Consider the following 16,618-nt stretch of genomic DNA (forward strand, 5'->3'; position numbering starts at 1 on the left):
GAGGGACAGGGAAAGCGTTACTCGCAGGGGAGCGGGGCAGTGTCACCGAGAGGCAGGGAAAGCGTTACTCGCAGGGGAGCGGGGCAGTGTCGCCGAGGGACAGGGAAAGCGTTACTCGCAGGGGAGCGGGGCAGTGTCACTGAAAGGCAGGGAAAGCGTTACTCGCAGGGGAGCGGGGCAGTGTCACCGAGGGACAGGGAAAGCGTTACTCGCAGGGGAGCGGGGCAGTGTCACCGAGGGGCAGGGAAAGCGTTACTCGCAGGGGAGCGGGGCAGTGTCGCCGAGAGGCAGGGAAAGCGTTACTCGCAGGGGAGCGGGGCAGTGTCGCCGAGAGGCAGGGAAAGCGTTACTCGCAGGGGAGCGGGGCAGTGTCACCGAGGGGCAGGGAAAGCGTTACTCGCAGGGGAGCGGGGCAGTGTCGCCGAGAGGCAGGGAAAGCGTTACTCGCAGGGGAGCGGGGCAGTGTCACCGAGGGGCAGGGAAAGCGTTACTCGCAGGGGAGCGGGGCAGTGTCACCGAGGGACAGGGAAAGCGTTACTCGCAGGGGAGCGGGGCAGTGTCACCGAGGGGCAGGGAAAGCGTTACTCGCAGGGGAGCGGGGCAGTGTCGCCGAGAGGCAGGGAAAGCGTTACTCGCAGGGGAGCGGGGCAGTGTCGCCGAGAGGCAGGGAAAGCGTTACTCGCAGGGGAGCGGGGCAGTGTCACCGAGAGGCAGGGAAAGCGTTAACTCGCAGGGGAGCGGGGCAGTGTCACCGAGGGGCAGGGAAAGCGTTACTCGCAGGGGAGCGGGGCAGTGTCACCGAGAGGCAGGGAAAGCGTTACTCGCAGGGGAGCGGGGCAGTGTCACCGAGGGGCAGGGAAAGCGTTACTCGCAGGGGAGCGGGGCAGTGTCACCGAGAGGCAGGGAAAGCGTTACTCGCAGGGGAGCGGGGCAGTGTCACCGAGGGGCAGGGAAAGCGTTACTCGCAGGGGAGCGGGGCAGTGTCACCGAGAGGCAGGGAAAGCGTTACTCGCAGGGGAGCGGGGCAGTGTCACCGAGGGGCAGGGAAAGCGTTACTCGCAGGGGAGCGGGGCAGTGTCACCGAGAGGCAGGGAAAGCGTTACTCGCAGGGGAGCGGGGCAGTGTCACCGAGGGGCAGGGAAAGCGTTAACTCGCAGGGGAGCGGGGCAGTGTCACCGAGGGGCAGGGAAAGCGTTACTCGCAGGGGAGCGGGGCAGTGTCACCGAGAGGCAGGGAAAGCGTTACTCGCAGGGGAGCGGGGCAGTGTCACCGAGAGGCAGGGAAAGCGTTACTCGCAGGGGAGCGGGGCAGTGTCGCCGAGGGGCAGGGAAAGCGTTACTCGCAGGGGAGCGGGGCAGTGTCACCGAGAGGCAGGGAAAGCGTTACTCGCAGGGGAGCGGGGCAGTGTCGCCGAGGGGCAGGGAAAGCGTTACTCGCAGGGGAGCGGGGCAGTGTCGCCGAGAGGAAGGGAAAGCGTTACTCGCAGGGGAGCGGGGCAGTGTCGCCGAGAGGCAGGGAAAGCGTTACTCGCAGGGGAGCGGGGCAGTGTCACCGAGGGGCAGGGAAAGCGTTACTCGCAAGGGAGCGGGGCAGTGTCACCGAGAGGCAGGGAAAGCGTTACTCGCAGGGGAGCGGGGCAGTGTCGCCGAGAGGCAGGGAAAGCGTTACTGGCAGGGGAGCGGGGCAGTGTCGCCGAGGGGCAGGGAAAGCGTTACTCACAGGGGAGCGGGGCGGTGTCACCGAGGGGCAGGGAAAGCGTTACTCGCAGGGGAGCGGGGCAGTGTCACCGAGGGTCAGGGAAAGCGTTACTCGCAGGGGAGCGGGGCAGTGTCACCGAGAGGCAGGGAAAGCGTTACTCGCAGGGGAGCGGGGCAGTGTCACCGAGGGGCAGGGAAAGCGTTACTCGCAGGGGAGCGGGGCAGTGTCACCGAGGGGCAGGGAAAGCGTTACTCGCAGGGGAGCGGGGCAGTGTCACCGAGAGGCAGGGAAAGCGTTACTCGCAGGGGAGCGGGGCAGTGTCGCCGAGAGGCAGGGAAAGCGTTACTCGCAGGGGAGCGGGGCAGTGTCACTGAAAGGCAGGGAAAGCGTTACTCGCAGGGGAGCGGGGCAGTGTCACCGAGGGGCAGGGAAAGCGTTACTCGCAGGGGAGCGGGGCAGTGTCACCGAGGGGCAGGGAAAGCGTTAACTCGCAGGGGAGCGGGGCAGTGTCACCGAGGGGCAGGGAAAGCGTTACTCGCAGGGGAGCGGGGCAGTGTCACCGAGAGGCAGGGAAAGCGTTACTCGCAGGGGAGCGGGGCAGTGTCACCGAGGGGCAGGGAAAGCGTTACTCGCAGGGGAGCGGGGCAGTGTCACCGAGGGGCAGGGAAAGCGTTACTCGCAGGGGAGCGGGGCAGTGTCACCGAGAGGCAGGGAAAGCGTTACTCGCAGGGGAGCGGGGCAGTGTCACCGAGAGGCAGGGAAAGCGTTACTCGCAGGGGAGCGGGGCAGTGTCACCGAGAGGCAGGGAAAGCGTTACTCGCAGGGGAGCGGGGCAGTGTCGCCGAGGGGCAGGGAAAGCGTTACTCGCAGGGGAGCGGGGCAGTGTCGCCGAGAGGCAGGGAAAGCGTTACTCGCAGGGGAGCGGGGCAGTGTCACCGAGGGGCAGGGAAAGCGTTACTCGCAGGGGAGCGGGGCAGTGTCACCGAGAGGCAGGGAAAGCGTTACTCGCAGGGGAGCGGGGCAGTGTCACCGAGGGGCAGGGAAAGCGTTACTCGCAGGGGAGCGGGGCAGCGTCACTGAAAGGCTTATGGAAGACGCAGCGTTTAAGCTCTCCGGTCAGCAATTAATACTAATATCTGCCTGTGCTTAGCTAGGACACCACCCCGGCTGTTGGAACCCCACTCGTGTGTGGCCTGCCCGCTAAGACACCCCCCTGGCTTCCAAGAGGCTTGCTGCCAAGAGCCAAACCCAGAGTCTTGGACTGAAGGGCTGGCAGGCCAGTCAGAGCAGAAAGCCATTTTCAAACACACCGGCCCAGCTCACGGCCTAGGGCAGCCCCGAGCTGGGAGCCTGGCCCTGAACCGGCGTCCAGCCGGCCGGCTCTCCGCGGTCACCCCAGCGGATGGCTGAAGCCAGCACTCAGGGCATGCAGTGGCCTGGCTCCCCAGACTCTCCGGATGCTCCCGGAGTCCCACGGGGGCCGGGCGGGCTTCAGCGCGGAACCGGCGGGGGAGCCCAGGTCGGATTTTAGCCCCGAGAGCCGTGCAGCGCGCCTTCAATGCTTCCTCCAGCCGCTCGTGCGCACCGGAGTCCTCAGCCGACGGCTGAGCACAGGCCAGGGTGCAGTCAGCACAGTGCACGCTAGTTAGAGGGCTGCTCGAACCTGCACTGTCGTGACTGCAATCCACTTCTCACAGCCAGGTACCTGGGACCACGGCTTCACGCCGCTTCCTCGCAGGGACGGCGCCTTCCCAGGCTGACTCGGCAATTAGAACTCCGGGTTCTTGCCACCAAGTCACCGCGAGGGACCGCACACCGCACAGCGGCTTCCTACGGACGCCCCACGGCACCGTTTCCAGCTCAGCAGGGTTCCAGCCCTGCCAAGGAGCACACAAGCTCCTACATAACCAGAGTCCGGTTTGAAACTTGGCTAATAATTGTCACTGCCACAGATGCCTGCTGACCGGCCCTGGCTCGCTTGGCCTCAGTGCAAACAAGCCAACTCCAAACAGCGCTGGAGCAGAGCGGGGCGGGATTCAGGGACCTCCCTTGGCAGTTCCTCCAATTACAAGAGCAAACTGACCCGCTCATCTCAAGTTTCAAGCTTCAGTGCAGGAGGGAATCTCTTCGATTACAAGCAAGGAGTCTCCTGCAGCCGGAGCCCAAAGGGCAAGGGTCAGGAAGTGCAGGTAACCCTGCACGTGTGCATTGGGCCAGGGACGCGGCAGACGGCTGGCGCTGAAATAAAGGAAGCTCAAAGCAAAGTGACGACAAACAACCTCTCGGCCACAGGTCCAACTGTTAGCAAAGCGCCCAGCGCCGGCCGGGCCACTCCCCCTGCATCGCGGCAGAGGCCAGCTTTCCTTCCCCAGAAGCGTCTCGGCCCGCCTGACCCAGGGAGTCGGCTTCCACCACAGACGACAGGTTCGCTGGGCAGAGGAGCCGATGCGTCGGGTCTCCCCGCAGTAGGGATGTGACATATCGGTGAACTGAATAGTCGATCAGCCTCACGAATTCTTATCGGGTACTCGACTAGTCGATAGGTCACTGGGCAGCCCCTGTCGGGGGGGAGGGGTCTGAGCTCCCGGACCCGGCGCGAGCCAGGACTGAGCCGGGCTGCCCGCCCGCCTGGCTCCTAACACACTTGAGATGCAGAGCCGCAGCGGGGGTAGGTCCGGACCCAGGACTGAGCCGGGCTGCCCACCCGCCTGGCTCCTAACACACTTGAGATGCAGAGCCGCAGCGGGGGTAGGTCCGGACCCAGGACTGAGCCGGGCTGCCCACCCGCCTGGCTCCTAACACACTTGAGATGCAGAGCCGCAGCGGGGGTAGGTCCGGACCCAGGACTGAACCGGGCTGCCCACCCGCCTGGCTCCTAACACACTTGAGATGCAGAGCCGCAGCGAGGGTAGGTCCGGACCCAGGACTGAGCCGGGCTGCCTGCCTGCCTGGCTCCTAACACACTTGAGATGCAGAGCCGCAGCGGGGGTAGGTCCGCACCCAGGACTGAGCCGGGCTGCCTGCCTGCCTGGCTCCTAACACACTTGAGATGCAGAGCCGCAGCGAGGGTAGGTCCGGACCCAGGACTGAGCCGGGCTGCCCGCCCGCCTGGCTCCTAACACACTTGAGATGCAGAGCCGCAGCGGGGGTAGGTCCGGACCCAGGACTGAGCCGGGCTGCCCGCCCGCCTGGCTCCTAACACACTTGAGATGCAGAGCCGCAGCGAGGGTAGGTCCGGACCCAGGACTGAGCCGGGCTGCCCACCCGCCTGGCTCCTAACACACTTGAGATGCAGAGCCGCAGCGGGGGTAGGTCCGCACCCAGGACTGAGCCGGGCTGCCCGCCCGCCTGGCTCCTAACACACTTGAGATGCAGAGCCGCAGCGGGGGTAGGTCCGGACCCAGGACTGAGCCGGGCTGCCCACCCGCCTGGCTCCTAACACACTTGAGATGCAGAGCCGCAGCGGGGGTAGGTCCGGACCCAGGACTGAGCCGGGCTGCCCGCCCGCCTGGCTCCTAACACACTTGAGATGCAGAGCCGCAGTGGGGGTAGGTCCGGACCCAGGACTGAGCCGGGCTGCCCGCCCGCCTGGCTCCTAACACACTTGAGATGCAGAGCCGCAGCGGGGGTAGGTCCGGACCCAGGACTGAGCCGGGCTGCCCACCCGCCTGGCTCCTAACACACTTGAGATGCAGAGCCGCAGCGGGGGTAGGTCCGGACCCAGGACTGAGCCGGGCTGCCCACCCGCCTGGCTCCTAACACACTTGAGATGCAGAGCCGCAGCGGGGGTAGGTCCGGACCCAGGACTGAACCGGGCTGCCCACCCGCCTGGCTCCTAACACACTTGAGATGCAGAGCCGCAGCGGGGGTAGGTCCGGACCCAGGACTGAGCCGGGCTGCCCACCCGCCTGGCTCCTAACACACTTGAGATGCAGAGCCGCAGCGAGGGTAGGTCCGGACCCAGGACTGAGCCGGGCTGCCCGCCCGCCTGGCTCCTAACACACTTGAGATGCAGAGCCGCAGCGGGGGTAGGTCCGGACCCAGGACTGAGCCGGGCTGCCTGCCCGCCTGGCTCCTAACACACTTGAGATGCAGAGCCGCAGCGAGGGTAGGTCCGGACCCAGGACTGAGCCGGGCTGCCCACCCGCCTGGCTCCTAACACACTTGAGATGCAGAGCCGCAGCGGGGGTAGGTCCGGACCCAGGACTGAGCCGGGCTGCCCGCCCGCCTGGCTCCTAACACACTTGAGATGCAGAGCCGCAGCGGGGGTAGGTCCGGACCCAGGACTGAGCCGGGCTGCCTGCCTGCCTGGCTCCTAACACACTTGAGATGCAGAGCCGCAGCGAGGGTAGGTCCGGACCCAGGACGAGCCGGGCTGCCCGCCCGCCTGGCTCCTAACACACTTGAGATGCAGAGCCGCAGCGGGGGTAGGTCCGCACCCAGGACTGAGCCGGGCTGCCTGCCTGCCTGGCTCCTAACACACTTGAGATGCAGAGCCGCAGCGGGGGTAGGTCCGGACCCAGGACTGAGCCGGGCTGCCCACCCGCCTGGCTCCTAACACACTTGAGATGCAGAGCCGCAGCGGGGGTAGGTCCGCACCCAGGACTGAGCCGGGCTGCCTGCCTGCCTGGCTCCTAACACACTTGAGATGCAGAGCCGCAGCGGGGGTAGGTCCGGACCCAGGACTGAGCCGGGCTGCCTGCCTGCCTGGCTCCTAACACACTTGAGATGCAGAGCCGCAGCGGGGGTAGGTCCGGACCCAGGACTGAGCCGGGCTGCCCGCCCGCCTGGCTCCTAACACACTTGAGATGCAGAGCCGCAGCGAGGGTAGGTCCGGACCCAGGACTGAGCCGGGCTGCCCACCCGCCTGGCTCCTAACACACTTGAGATGCAGAGCCGCAGCGGGGGTAGGTCCGGACCCAGGACTGAGCCGGGCTGCCCGTCCGCCTGGCTCCTAACACACTTGAGATGCAGAGCCGCAGCGGGGGTAGGTCTGGACCCAGGACTGAGCCGGGCTGCCCGCCCGCCTGGCTCCTAACACACTTGAGATGCAGAGCCGCAGCGAGGGTAGGTCCGGACCCAGGACTGAGCCGGGCTGCCCGCCCGCCTGGCTCCTAACACACTTGAGATGCAGAGCCGCAGCGGGGGTAGGTCCGGACCCAGGACTGAGCCGGGCTGCCTGCCTGCCTGGCTCCTAACACACTTGAGATGCAGAGCCGCAGCGGGGGTAGGTCCGGACCCAGGACTGAGCCGGGCTGCCCGCCCGCCTGGCTCCTAACACACTTGAGATGCAGAGCCGCAGCGGGGGTAGGTCCGGACCCAGGACTGAGCCGGGCTGCCCGCCCGCCTGGCTCCTAACACACTTGAGATGCAGAGCCGCAGCGGGGGTAGGTCCGGACCCAGGACTGAGCCGGGCTGCCCACCCGCCTGGCTCCTAACACACTTGAGATGCAGAGCCGCAGCGGGGGTAGGTCCGGACCCAGGACGAGCCGGGCTGCCTGCCTGCCTGGCTCCTAACACACTTGAGATGCAGACCGGCAACAGGCGCACAGAGATCATGGTCTACACCTTTCCCCCGCAGACAGGCGCACAGAGATCATGGTCTACACCTTTCCCCCGCAGACAGGCGCACAGAGATCATGGTCTACACCTTTCCCCCACAGACAGGCACACAGAGATCATGGTCTACACCTTTCCCCCGCAGACAGGCGCACAGAGATCATGGTCTACGCCTTTCCCCCGCAGACAGGCGCACAGAGATCATGGTCTACACCTTTCCCCCACAGACAGGCGCACAGAGATCATGGTCTACACCTTTCCCCCGCAGACAGGCGCACAGAGATCATGGTCTACACCTTTCCCCCACAGACAGGCGCACAGAGATCATGGTCTACACCTTTCCCCCGCAGACAGGCGCACAGAGATCATGGTCTACGCCTTTCCCCCGCAGACAGGCGCACAGAGATCATGGTCTACACCTTTCCCCCACAGACAGGCGCACAGAGATCATGGTCTACACCTTTCCCCCGCAGACAGGCGCACAGAGATCATGGTCTACGCCTTTCCCCCGCAGACAGGCGCACAGAGATCATGGTCTACACCTTTCCCCCACAGACAGGCGCACAAAGGTCATGGTCTACACCTTTCCCCCGCAGACGGTGGTACCCCCAGGCAAACAGACCGGCAACAGGCGCACAGAGATCATACTACACCATTTAGGTTGCCATGACCGCAGGGCTCGGAGGTGTGAACCCCACCCCCACCCCAAGGCTGCAGCGTACGCAGGGCGAGAGCGAGGGCAGCACGCTTGCTGGCCACTGCCCAGAGGGTGGATTCCCACAGAAAACCCCTGCACGTCACTGCGGCTGCGGCTGCGCCCCGGGGCCACGCCAGCAAACCTACAGTCCCGTAGCGAGACCACCGGAGTCCTGCAGGGCAGGTGTGCCCGGAGCTTGGCTCGACTCCCCTTCCTGCTTGGGAGGGAGCGCCACGTTTCTGCTCCCGCTTGGCTCCTTGGGGCAGAGATCTCGGGGGGGCTGAAGGAAATCACAGCAGAGAGGCAACGAGAGATCCAGAAACTAAACCCCGATGCCCGGAGCCTGGCAGCAGTCGCGGGAGCACCCCCGACAGGCAAAGGCTGCGCGGCCAAGCCCTGCCAGTCTCACCACGCCTCCAACAGCGCACTGGCTGGGGTCCCCCGTGCTCCTCAGCCGGGCTCCGGGGGGCTATTCGGCTCCAGCCCCCGGGGGCCAGGGTGGATTCGGGGGTTGCGAGCGCAGCGCCGGCACGAGGGGACGGCAAGCAAGGCAATTGCTAAGTGACGCCGCGCCAGACGGTTGGGTTCCAGCATCCAGCCAGGCTCCCGCCTGAACCCCAGGCTCGGTGCCTCGGCAGCAAGCCGTTTTCACGGAGCCGACGCTGGGGCACCTGCCTCCCACTCTTGCCAGGGGCAGAGCCGTGTGGCCAGGCTGAGAACCCCTGCTCTGCGCCCCCGCCCGCCTGCTGGGGCTGTCTGCAATCGCCCCTCGCCAGCCCCACACAGCCTGGCGCGAGCGAAACTCAGCGGTCCCTCCCAGCAGCACCTTACACCAGTTCCAAACCAGGCCCGGCCCTCCCTCCCTCACAGGCCCACCACTTCGCTGGCTCGGCTCCGGCCACCCGGGCCGGGTCTTCCTCCCCTGCAGGAGCAGGTCCCATTCTCCGCTCTCCCATGGGGACACCTGTCCCTTGCCACGGGGCCTGGGGTGAACCTAGCCACCGGCGCTCTGCCACAGCCCGAGCAACGCAAGGGCTAGCCCGGCCGTCTCCGCGCACGGCCCACAGACGGAGCTGCTGTGCGCGGAGGAGACCCGGCGCCGCCCAAGGGTGGGAGTGGGACTCACGGGCACAGAGCAACGCCGTGCCCGCCGGCAGGCCTGGCGCAGGGCGGGAAGGAAGCCGCCGGAGGAGTCACACCGACAGGACACACCCTTGGAGCAGCGCGAAGCACCCACAGCCCGGCTGAGCGGCAGCACTGCAGCAGGGAAGGAGCGCGCCGGAGGGGAGGCGCGCGCTTGCAGGAGAGGTCTCGGAGGATCAGAGCAATTAGAGTCTCAAAGCCGCCAATCTTGCCGCATTTCCCCGAGCAGCAGGGGAGCGGCTCTTAACTAAGCAGACCCCGGTAAGCACCGATCACATTCCCTGGGGGGCGGGGAGGCTCAACCCCCAACTCACCTGCCATTTGGATGGCCCCACCCGCCCCCTCCCCAGGCAGGCTGCAGTACAGGACAAGAGGACACAATGGGGCAGAGGTCAGGCAGCCAGGCTAGCGAACAGCCAAAGGAAAATCGGCCCCCTCTTGCATCCACGGATGAGAGGAGCTGCCTTGTCCCAGCAGACAAGCTATGGCTGCCAAGAGCAGCCGGGCCTTTGGCTCAGTACCTGCCCCGGAAACCCAGCCGCAGCCCCTAGGCCGGGGAAAGGGTCAGCCAGTTTCCTTGGGGCTGACTTAACAGGAGCGTGGTTCTGGGAGGCGCTGTGCCGTCCCACAGCGCCTCCGGGCCCCGCGCAAACCTCCCAGACGCTGACCAACGTTACGCCCTGGGCCACACCCCCTCAAAAGCACAGCCTCAGCCTTGAAATGCCCCCGGACTGCCCAGACCCGCCTGGCGCCACGCACCATGTCTGAAGAGCAGGCCCGTGCGCCGACAAGGGCCCCAGAGGCCCTGCGGCACGCCGCGGCCCATGCCCCTCGAAACGCAGGATGCTCCAGCGCGTCTCCCGAGTCACGGGCGGGGAGGCGGCGGAAGAGTCGTTACAACAGACACGCAGGGCTCCGAGCCCTCTCCTCTGTGCCTCGGGGACATTTCAGCGCCAGAACCAGACGTGGGCAGAATATCCCAGGACGCAGCCCCTAAAAATAGCTTCTTACAGCAAGTCAGCCAGGCGGCAAAGGGGGAGGGGACTCGGCTCGCACATGGTCAGAGCTGCAAGAGGATGAACGCTCGCTCGCTCGCTCGGGAGGAGGAAGAGTTTGCCTCACGGGGGAAAGGAAGGAGACCGGGCGACCTTTTGCAAAACGCCCTCCTGCGCTACCAACGCTGGCGCTCACTCAGTGCAGAGGAAAACCTGCCCAGCAACACTTCTGAGGGGATGGGAAAAATCGATCACCTCTAAGACAGAAAAACCGGATTATTTGTATTGCAATTCAATACACGTTTATTATTAACAATAAAACGGTTTAAAATCCAATTTGAAATCCATGACCTGAGTTCATAAAGGTTTTGTCTTAAAATCGTTTCGATTCGATTAAAATACGAAGTCGTACATGTCTGCTGCCAAGTTTTAGAGAGAGTCCAATACTGCCCGGGCGGAAGTTACCAGTCAAGCCTGCGGCCCACACTGACAACAGCAGCCTCTTCCGCGGGCGCAGGGACAGGAATGCTTCACGTCAGTTTAGTCAACTACTCATTCCAAGGGAAGTACCCAATGGGGAGCTCCACACAGGACAGCTTTTCTCTCACCCCCCGTCTTTCTGCACAGGGGGGAAGGCTATCGATTCCTGAAGGACATCGTGACCAGGAACAAAGCAGTTCAATTCATTAGCGACAGAGAATGCTTCCTTTGTGTAATAAGAGAGTTACATTCCAGTGCAAACCCCGCTCTGATAAACACCTTCTTTTTTATATAGCCAACACTTTTAAGGCAGTTTTATTTAATAACAAATTAAAATAACATGCACTAATTTAATTTAATTTCCATCCAAAGAAAGTGACACTAATCACAAGTAAAATCTTAGTCTTGCAAATATGAAATGCAGACGCTGTATTCTAAAAGAATCATGTACAATTAAGAATCTGAATAAATACAAGCTAAGCTCTAAGACTGCTTAAATAACCATGTGTAGAAAGAGCACAGCCCCTTGGCCAGCAAAATCAGCATCAACTTTAGCGTCAACGCTATTTTGTTGCAAACAACGTGCTTCAATGTTTACCAGGTAAACAGAAGCCACCTTGGGAAAACAGCTGAAAATGATAAATGCCAAACGTGATGAAGCTCTCCAACTGAAATCCAGATTTCCTCCTTGCTGATTTCAATCCATCTACCCCGGCTGCACCTCATGTGGACAGAGCCGAAGGATACACGTGCTTGTCCCCCACGTCTCCCCTCCCAGGCCACAGGCAGGCCCAGTCTGAGGGCAGCCCCGACCCCAACCCTGCGGCAGATCCAGCAATGCCTGTGGGAGGCGCTACTCAAGAGAGTCTGTTTTGGGTCCATTGCACTTACGGGGCGTGTGGGGATTTCCGTGGGCTGGGGTTCCAGGCCCCTCTCTGGCGACTGTACTGAACAACGTGCCAGACTAGCATGGACTCTGGGCACCAAAGGTGTCAAACGCCTTTCCTAGCAATATCTAGGTGGAGGGGATGCAAATTCCCCACCTCCAGCTGTGCAACAGCCCATCGCTGGACCTGCCCTGAGGAAGGGCCCTTTCTCTGCTGCTCCCCCACTACAGGAGGCCAAGAGCTAAGCCCAAGCTGGAGAAGGAACGCCGGAGCCATTCCCGGTGGGCCGGGCTCTGAGCCTAGGCAGTGCCGAGCGGGGAACCCGGCTGTGGGCTCTGAAGGACGGACGCCTAGCACAGCCAAGGCGGGGACTGGAGGGTTGCTGGGCGATGGGACGCGCAGCGCACCGCTCACAGCCATGGGGGGCAGGCTGTGTGGCGAGGAGAGGCACGTGAGCCTCCACCCTGGAGACAGGAGCGGGGGGCCCGAAGCAGAGGGGTCCCCGTGGTACAATTCGGGTGCCAAGACACCCCTAACTCCGAAAGCACGGGGCACATTCCTGTTGGGAGGTCAGGCCTGCGGCCGGGGGGGCAGGGTCTGCACCAGCCCCTTGGCACCCCGGGGGGGGGGGGTCTGCCAATGCCCCGGGGGCCGGTGTGTGGCAAATGGGGAACAGACCCCTGAGTGGGCCTCCCGGGCACTGCCCCAGGCCAGTGGTCCAAGAGCTCCCCTTGCCTGGAGCCCGCCGGAGCCCCCTGCTTGCTGAGGACTGTCCCTGCCCTGAGCTCCCCAGCCAGCCTGTGCAGCGCCGGGGAGCGGGTGCAGAGCTCTGACTCAGGAGCTCCCCGGCCCTCTGCCGCAACAGGACATCCTGTGTGCAAAGAGGGAGGGGATGGACAGCGCGAGCTGGTTTCCTCGTCCCGCGCCGGCCGCCCATTGTGCCTTTCCCAGCCCCGGGCAGCTGGCGCAGAGCTGCTCTCCAGGCGGCGTCTCCTAGCTGCACTGTGGCGTCCTGCCCCTCCCCTCGCGCAGAGCAGGCTCCTCTGCCGCGAGGCCCCACACAACCACAGGCGCTGGACTCGCCTTGATTTGCACAGCTCCCCGCTCACAGCTGCATTGCAGATGAACCCTCTTAAAGTGGACACGCTGCCGCCGAGGCGCCCGGGCAGGGAGCGAGGCGGAGGCAGAGGCAGAGGCAGATCCGGCGCTTGCTGGGGGGAGGCGGCCCCTGGGGTTCCAAGCTCTGCCCAAGCCCATCGCCACCTCGTGCACAGGGCCCCGGAGCCCTCGGCCAGCGCGCACCTCGAGCGCCCGCCCGCCCACCACGCAGGCGAGGGCTCGGCACGGCCGGGGGACTGGCTGATCTGCCCGGGGAAAGCAACTGGCTTCGCAGGGACCCACCCCGGAGTCACCCCTCCTGGACCGACACTTAGGGCTGGGTCCTCCTCTCACCTGGCTTCCCCTCGCCAGCTCCCAAAGCCACAGGCACTGCACTCCAGCAGGAGCGACCCAGCCCCACTCCCCCTCCAGAGACGTTCCCCGGGCGGGAGTGTCTCTGCCCACGGACCCGGCCTCCCCACGCACAGGAGCCCAGGCCGGCAGGGACAGAGGAAGTGAGGGAACGAGCCCTTCGCAAGCCTAGAAACGCCCCACGTGTGGCTGGTGCTGCCGATAAGCCCTGCTGCAGGGAAAGGCGCCATCTCAAGGGAAGTGCAGCCGCTCAGAGGCAGCATGTGCCCCAAGAGCTGGGCAGCAGCGCGACAAGCACCCAAAGTCCCCCAGGCCCTCTGGGGCATCTGGCTGCCGCACTCCTCCGCCCCCAGGATGAACGGGGCTGCCGGGGGTGGCTGCAGGAGAGGGTCCTAACGAGGCGCAGCAGACCTGCTCCTGCGCCGGGCGAGCGGCTGCTAGAGCTGGTGCGGCTCCCAGCTGGCACTGCCCGCAGACACCAAAAACTAGTGCAAGCCCACAGCAGGGGCCAGAGGTCGCCGCAGAGCCCTGGGTTGGAGCAGGAGCGCTCGGGTGGGTTCGGCACGCCCCGGAGAGCCACGCCAGGGAAGGCAAGAGCGCAGCTTGCCCAGCGGAGCTGCCAGGCCGGCCGAGCTATTTACCACACGCACCCGGACACCTCCCAGCAGAGAACCACTCTCGTGTGGCACAGCCGCCAGCCGGGCGCCGCTCCGGGCCCGGCACAGCCGCCAGCAGGGCGCCGCTCCGGGCCCGGCACAGCCGCCAGCAGGGCGCCGCTCCGGGCCCGGCACAGCCGCCAGCAGGGCGCCGCTCCGGGCCCGGCACAGCCGCCAGCCGGGCGCCGCTCCAAGCCTGGCTTCGCACGGGGGCACGCACGGAGGCAGGGCACAGCCCGCGGAACCGACCCCGGCCAGCGAACTGGCGCTGGCTCTTTGAAATCCGGCTGCGTTGGCTCCCTCCTGCCCCCTCCGCCCGGCCTGTAAAATGCTCCGTGTGGGGCTGGGCAAACGAACTCCCCCCCCCCAGCGGTCGAGGAGAGGGGCCCACGAATGCTGAGAAAGGGGGCAGTGAAGGACGAGGCCCAAGCCCACTGGGGCAGGTGAAGGGGTCGTGGGGGACAGGGCCAAAAGGAACTGGGTTTGAGGTTTGTAGGTTCCCCCTTTTCTACAGCCCCACTGACGAGCTCCCGCTCACACGTGACACCCACAAGCGGGACTCTAATCCCGCAGCTCGCAGGGGCCGGGGAAAGAAAATCCTTGAGGGGGAGGGGAGGCAGCTGGCACAAGCCGGCCTCGCGCAGCAACCTGCCATTTGGTACAAGAGGAAACAAATTCCCTCTTCAGAAGTGTCTGATCCGGGCTAAGCGGCTGCTCTGGCCGTGCCCGGAGAGGGAGATTAAACCCCTCCGTGGCGGGGAATTTCCACTCTCCCATCCCCCAAATTCAGCACACGCGCTCCGTGCAGCTCGGCTCTGCACGGCCCCCGCCCCCAGGGGCTCTGGCAGCCCGGCAGGAATCGTGCCGTGACACGCGGGCCACACACAACCCCCGGCTCAAAACCAGAGCGGGGGAGACGCCCCTTCCCAGGGCCGGCAGGCCCACGGCTGCACCCTGCCTTTGTTAGTGCCAGTAACTGGACACCCCAGAGCAGGGGGGCAGACAGGCAGCGAGGTGAAACCCTGCCTGCCCCGCTCCAGCGCCTTTATGAAATATACAGCGTAACCGAGAGGCAGCCCGGGGCGAGCCTGGCCCGGGGCAGGGCAGCAGGCAGCTTCCGGCCATCGCTAACCACAGCCCCAGCAGCCCCCCCAGGGAGTGAAATGCAGCCCGGCCCCTTCCCCGGCTCCTCTCCGAGGCCAGGGTCTCACACGCAGGGATAAAGCCCCATTGCAGCCCGGGTGGGGGCAGCGCTGCAGGAGGAAGAGGAGAGCACAGCCCGGGGGGCAGAGAAAGGCAGCTGGCGCGAGGTGCAAGGCTGCAGTTTATGACATCAGCGGATTAATACCCCTCCTTCCCCGGCTCACTTCCTGCTCCACGCGTGTGTGCTGCCAGCAGGGGCAGGGAGCCAGCCAGGCCAGGCCATGCACCCAGTGGAGAAGATCCGCCCCGCCCCGCCCCTTACCCCCCCACCCTCGCCTGGAACGCTGGCCACCCCCGACACTAGGGGGGTCAGACAGCCCCGAGGGAGACACCGGGCCACTTCCCACACCCCCAGGCAGCAGGGGGGCCGGGCAGGGGCACTGAGCAGCCAGGCCCACCCTGGCAGAGCCGCTGGGTTACTTCCTCCCCGAGCCCTGCTCTCGGGATTGCTCTCTGCCCTCACCTGGGACCCTGCCTCTGGCGTCTGCTGGAACCTGCCCTCGCCCGCCGGCAGCTCCAGCTCCTCGTGGGACTGAATCCAGGGCGGGCCGGCTCAGCAGCTGCCCAGCCCTCCCCCGAGAGGGCCACGGTCAGCCTGCTCCTTCGCGCCCCCAGGAGCACTGAGGGGCAGCAGAGACGCTCCTCCCCGAGACGGGAGCATCGTCTCCCGTTTCCACCGGCGGCACAGGAGCCACAGAACCGCTGCTGCTCTGGACCCCACAAGGGCCACGCTCCTGGAGAGCCACCCTGGGCTCCAGCGCCCGGTCGGGTGAGCAGCCCGGGCGCCACCTCCAAAGGGACATTTACCCTGGCACAGGTGCTGAATGGGAACAAAGACAGGCCTGCGCGCAGGGTGCTGCCCTCCCTGTGCCGGGGGCTCCCTTGCCCCGCCCCCTACCCGCCACCGGCCCCAGTGCAGCGCGGGCCCCGCCCCCTACCCGCCACCGGCCCCAGTGCAGCGCGGGCCCCGCCCCCTACCCGCCACCGGCCCCAGTGCAGGGCGGGCCCCGCCCCCTACCCGCCACCGGCCCCAGTGCAGCGCGGGCCCCGCCCCCTACCCGCCACCGGCCCCAGTGCAGCGCGGGCCCCGCCCCCTACCCGCCACCGGCCCCAGTGCAGGGCGGGCCCCGCCCCCTACCCGCCACCGGCCCCAGTGCAGCGCGGGCCCCGCCCCCTACCCGCCACCGGCCCCAGTGCAGCGCGGGCCCCGCCCCCTACCCGCCACCGGCCCCAGTGCAGGGCGGGCCCCGCCCCCTACCCGCCACCGGCCCCAGTGCAGGGCGGGCCCCGCCCCCTACCCGCCACCGGCCCCAGTGCAGGGCGGGCCCCGCCCCCTACCCGCCACCGGCCCCAGTGCAGCGCAGGCCCCCCCTCCTACCCGCCACCGGCCCCAGTGCGGCGCGGGCCCCGCCCCCTACCCGCCACCGGCCGCAGACACCGAGCAGCCGAACCACGTCCCTCCGCGGCGCCAGAGGCATCCACTCCTCCGCAAGCCGCTCAGACCTGCCCACAACGGGGAAGTTGGCCGAGGTGCTCGAAGCTCCGTCCCATTATTTTCCGGGGGCGCGTTTGTGACCACGACTGCCAAGAGCTGCCTGTCCCAGGAAGTCGGGGCAGTACCGGTTTGGTGCCTTTGCCCGTGGGACCCCTGCACGAGAGCCGGCTCCCTTCAGCATGTGGCTGCCAAGGGAACAAGCCGTGGTTTGCAGCTCGCCAGCAGAGCCCGTAGGACTCTCTGCCGTCTCTGGCCTACTTCCCTTTCCCCGAGCATCCCTTCGCTGCCTCTCAGCTCCCCCAGCGCCTCCACGCCAGACACCCCGCCTCTGCTCT

The 16,618-nt window shown here is 65.9% G+C and overlaps 1 protein-coding gene across 15 annotated transcripts in view; it reads right to left on the reverse strand.

Moving 5' to 3' along the window:
• Nucleotides 1–16,618, reverse strand: part of CAMK2G (calcium/calmodulin dependent protein kinase II gamma) — an 80,117-nt gene that overhangs the window by 58,191 nt on the left and 5,308 nt on the right. The window contains exon 1 of one of the 15 annotated variants that reach the window (XM_075934613.2): nucleotides 9,857–10,811. The exons of the other annotated variants lie outside the window; for them this stretch is intronic. Within the exon in view, the coding sequence (XP_075790728.1) occupies nucleotides 9,857–9,923 (67 nt within the window). The 5' untranslated portion in view covers nucleotides 9,924–10,811. Of the gene's footprint in view, nucleotides 1–9,856; nucleotides 10,812–16,618 lie in introns of those variants that run through there. 15 annotated transcript variants of the gene reach the window in all.

Source organism: Pelodiscus sinensis, chromosome 8 (assembly GCF_052426305.1).
Source record: "Pelodiscus sinensis isolate ZL-2025 chromosome 8, ASM5242630v1, whole genome shotgun sequence".
Taxonomy (NCBI): Eukaryota; Metazoa; Chordata; order Testudines; family Trionychidae; genus Pelodiscus; species Pelodiscus sinensis.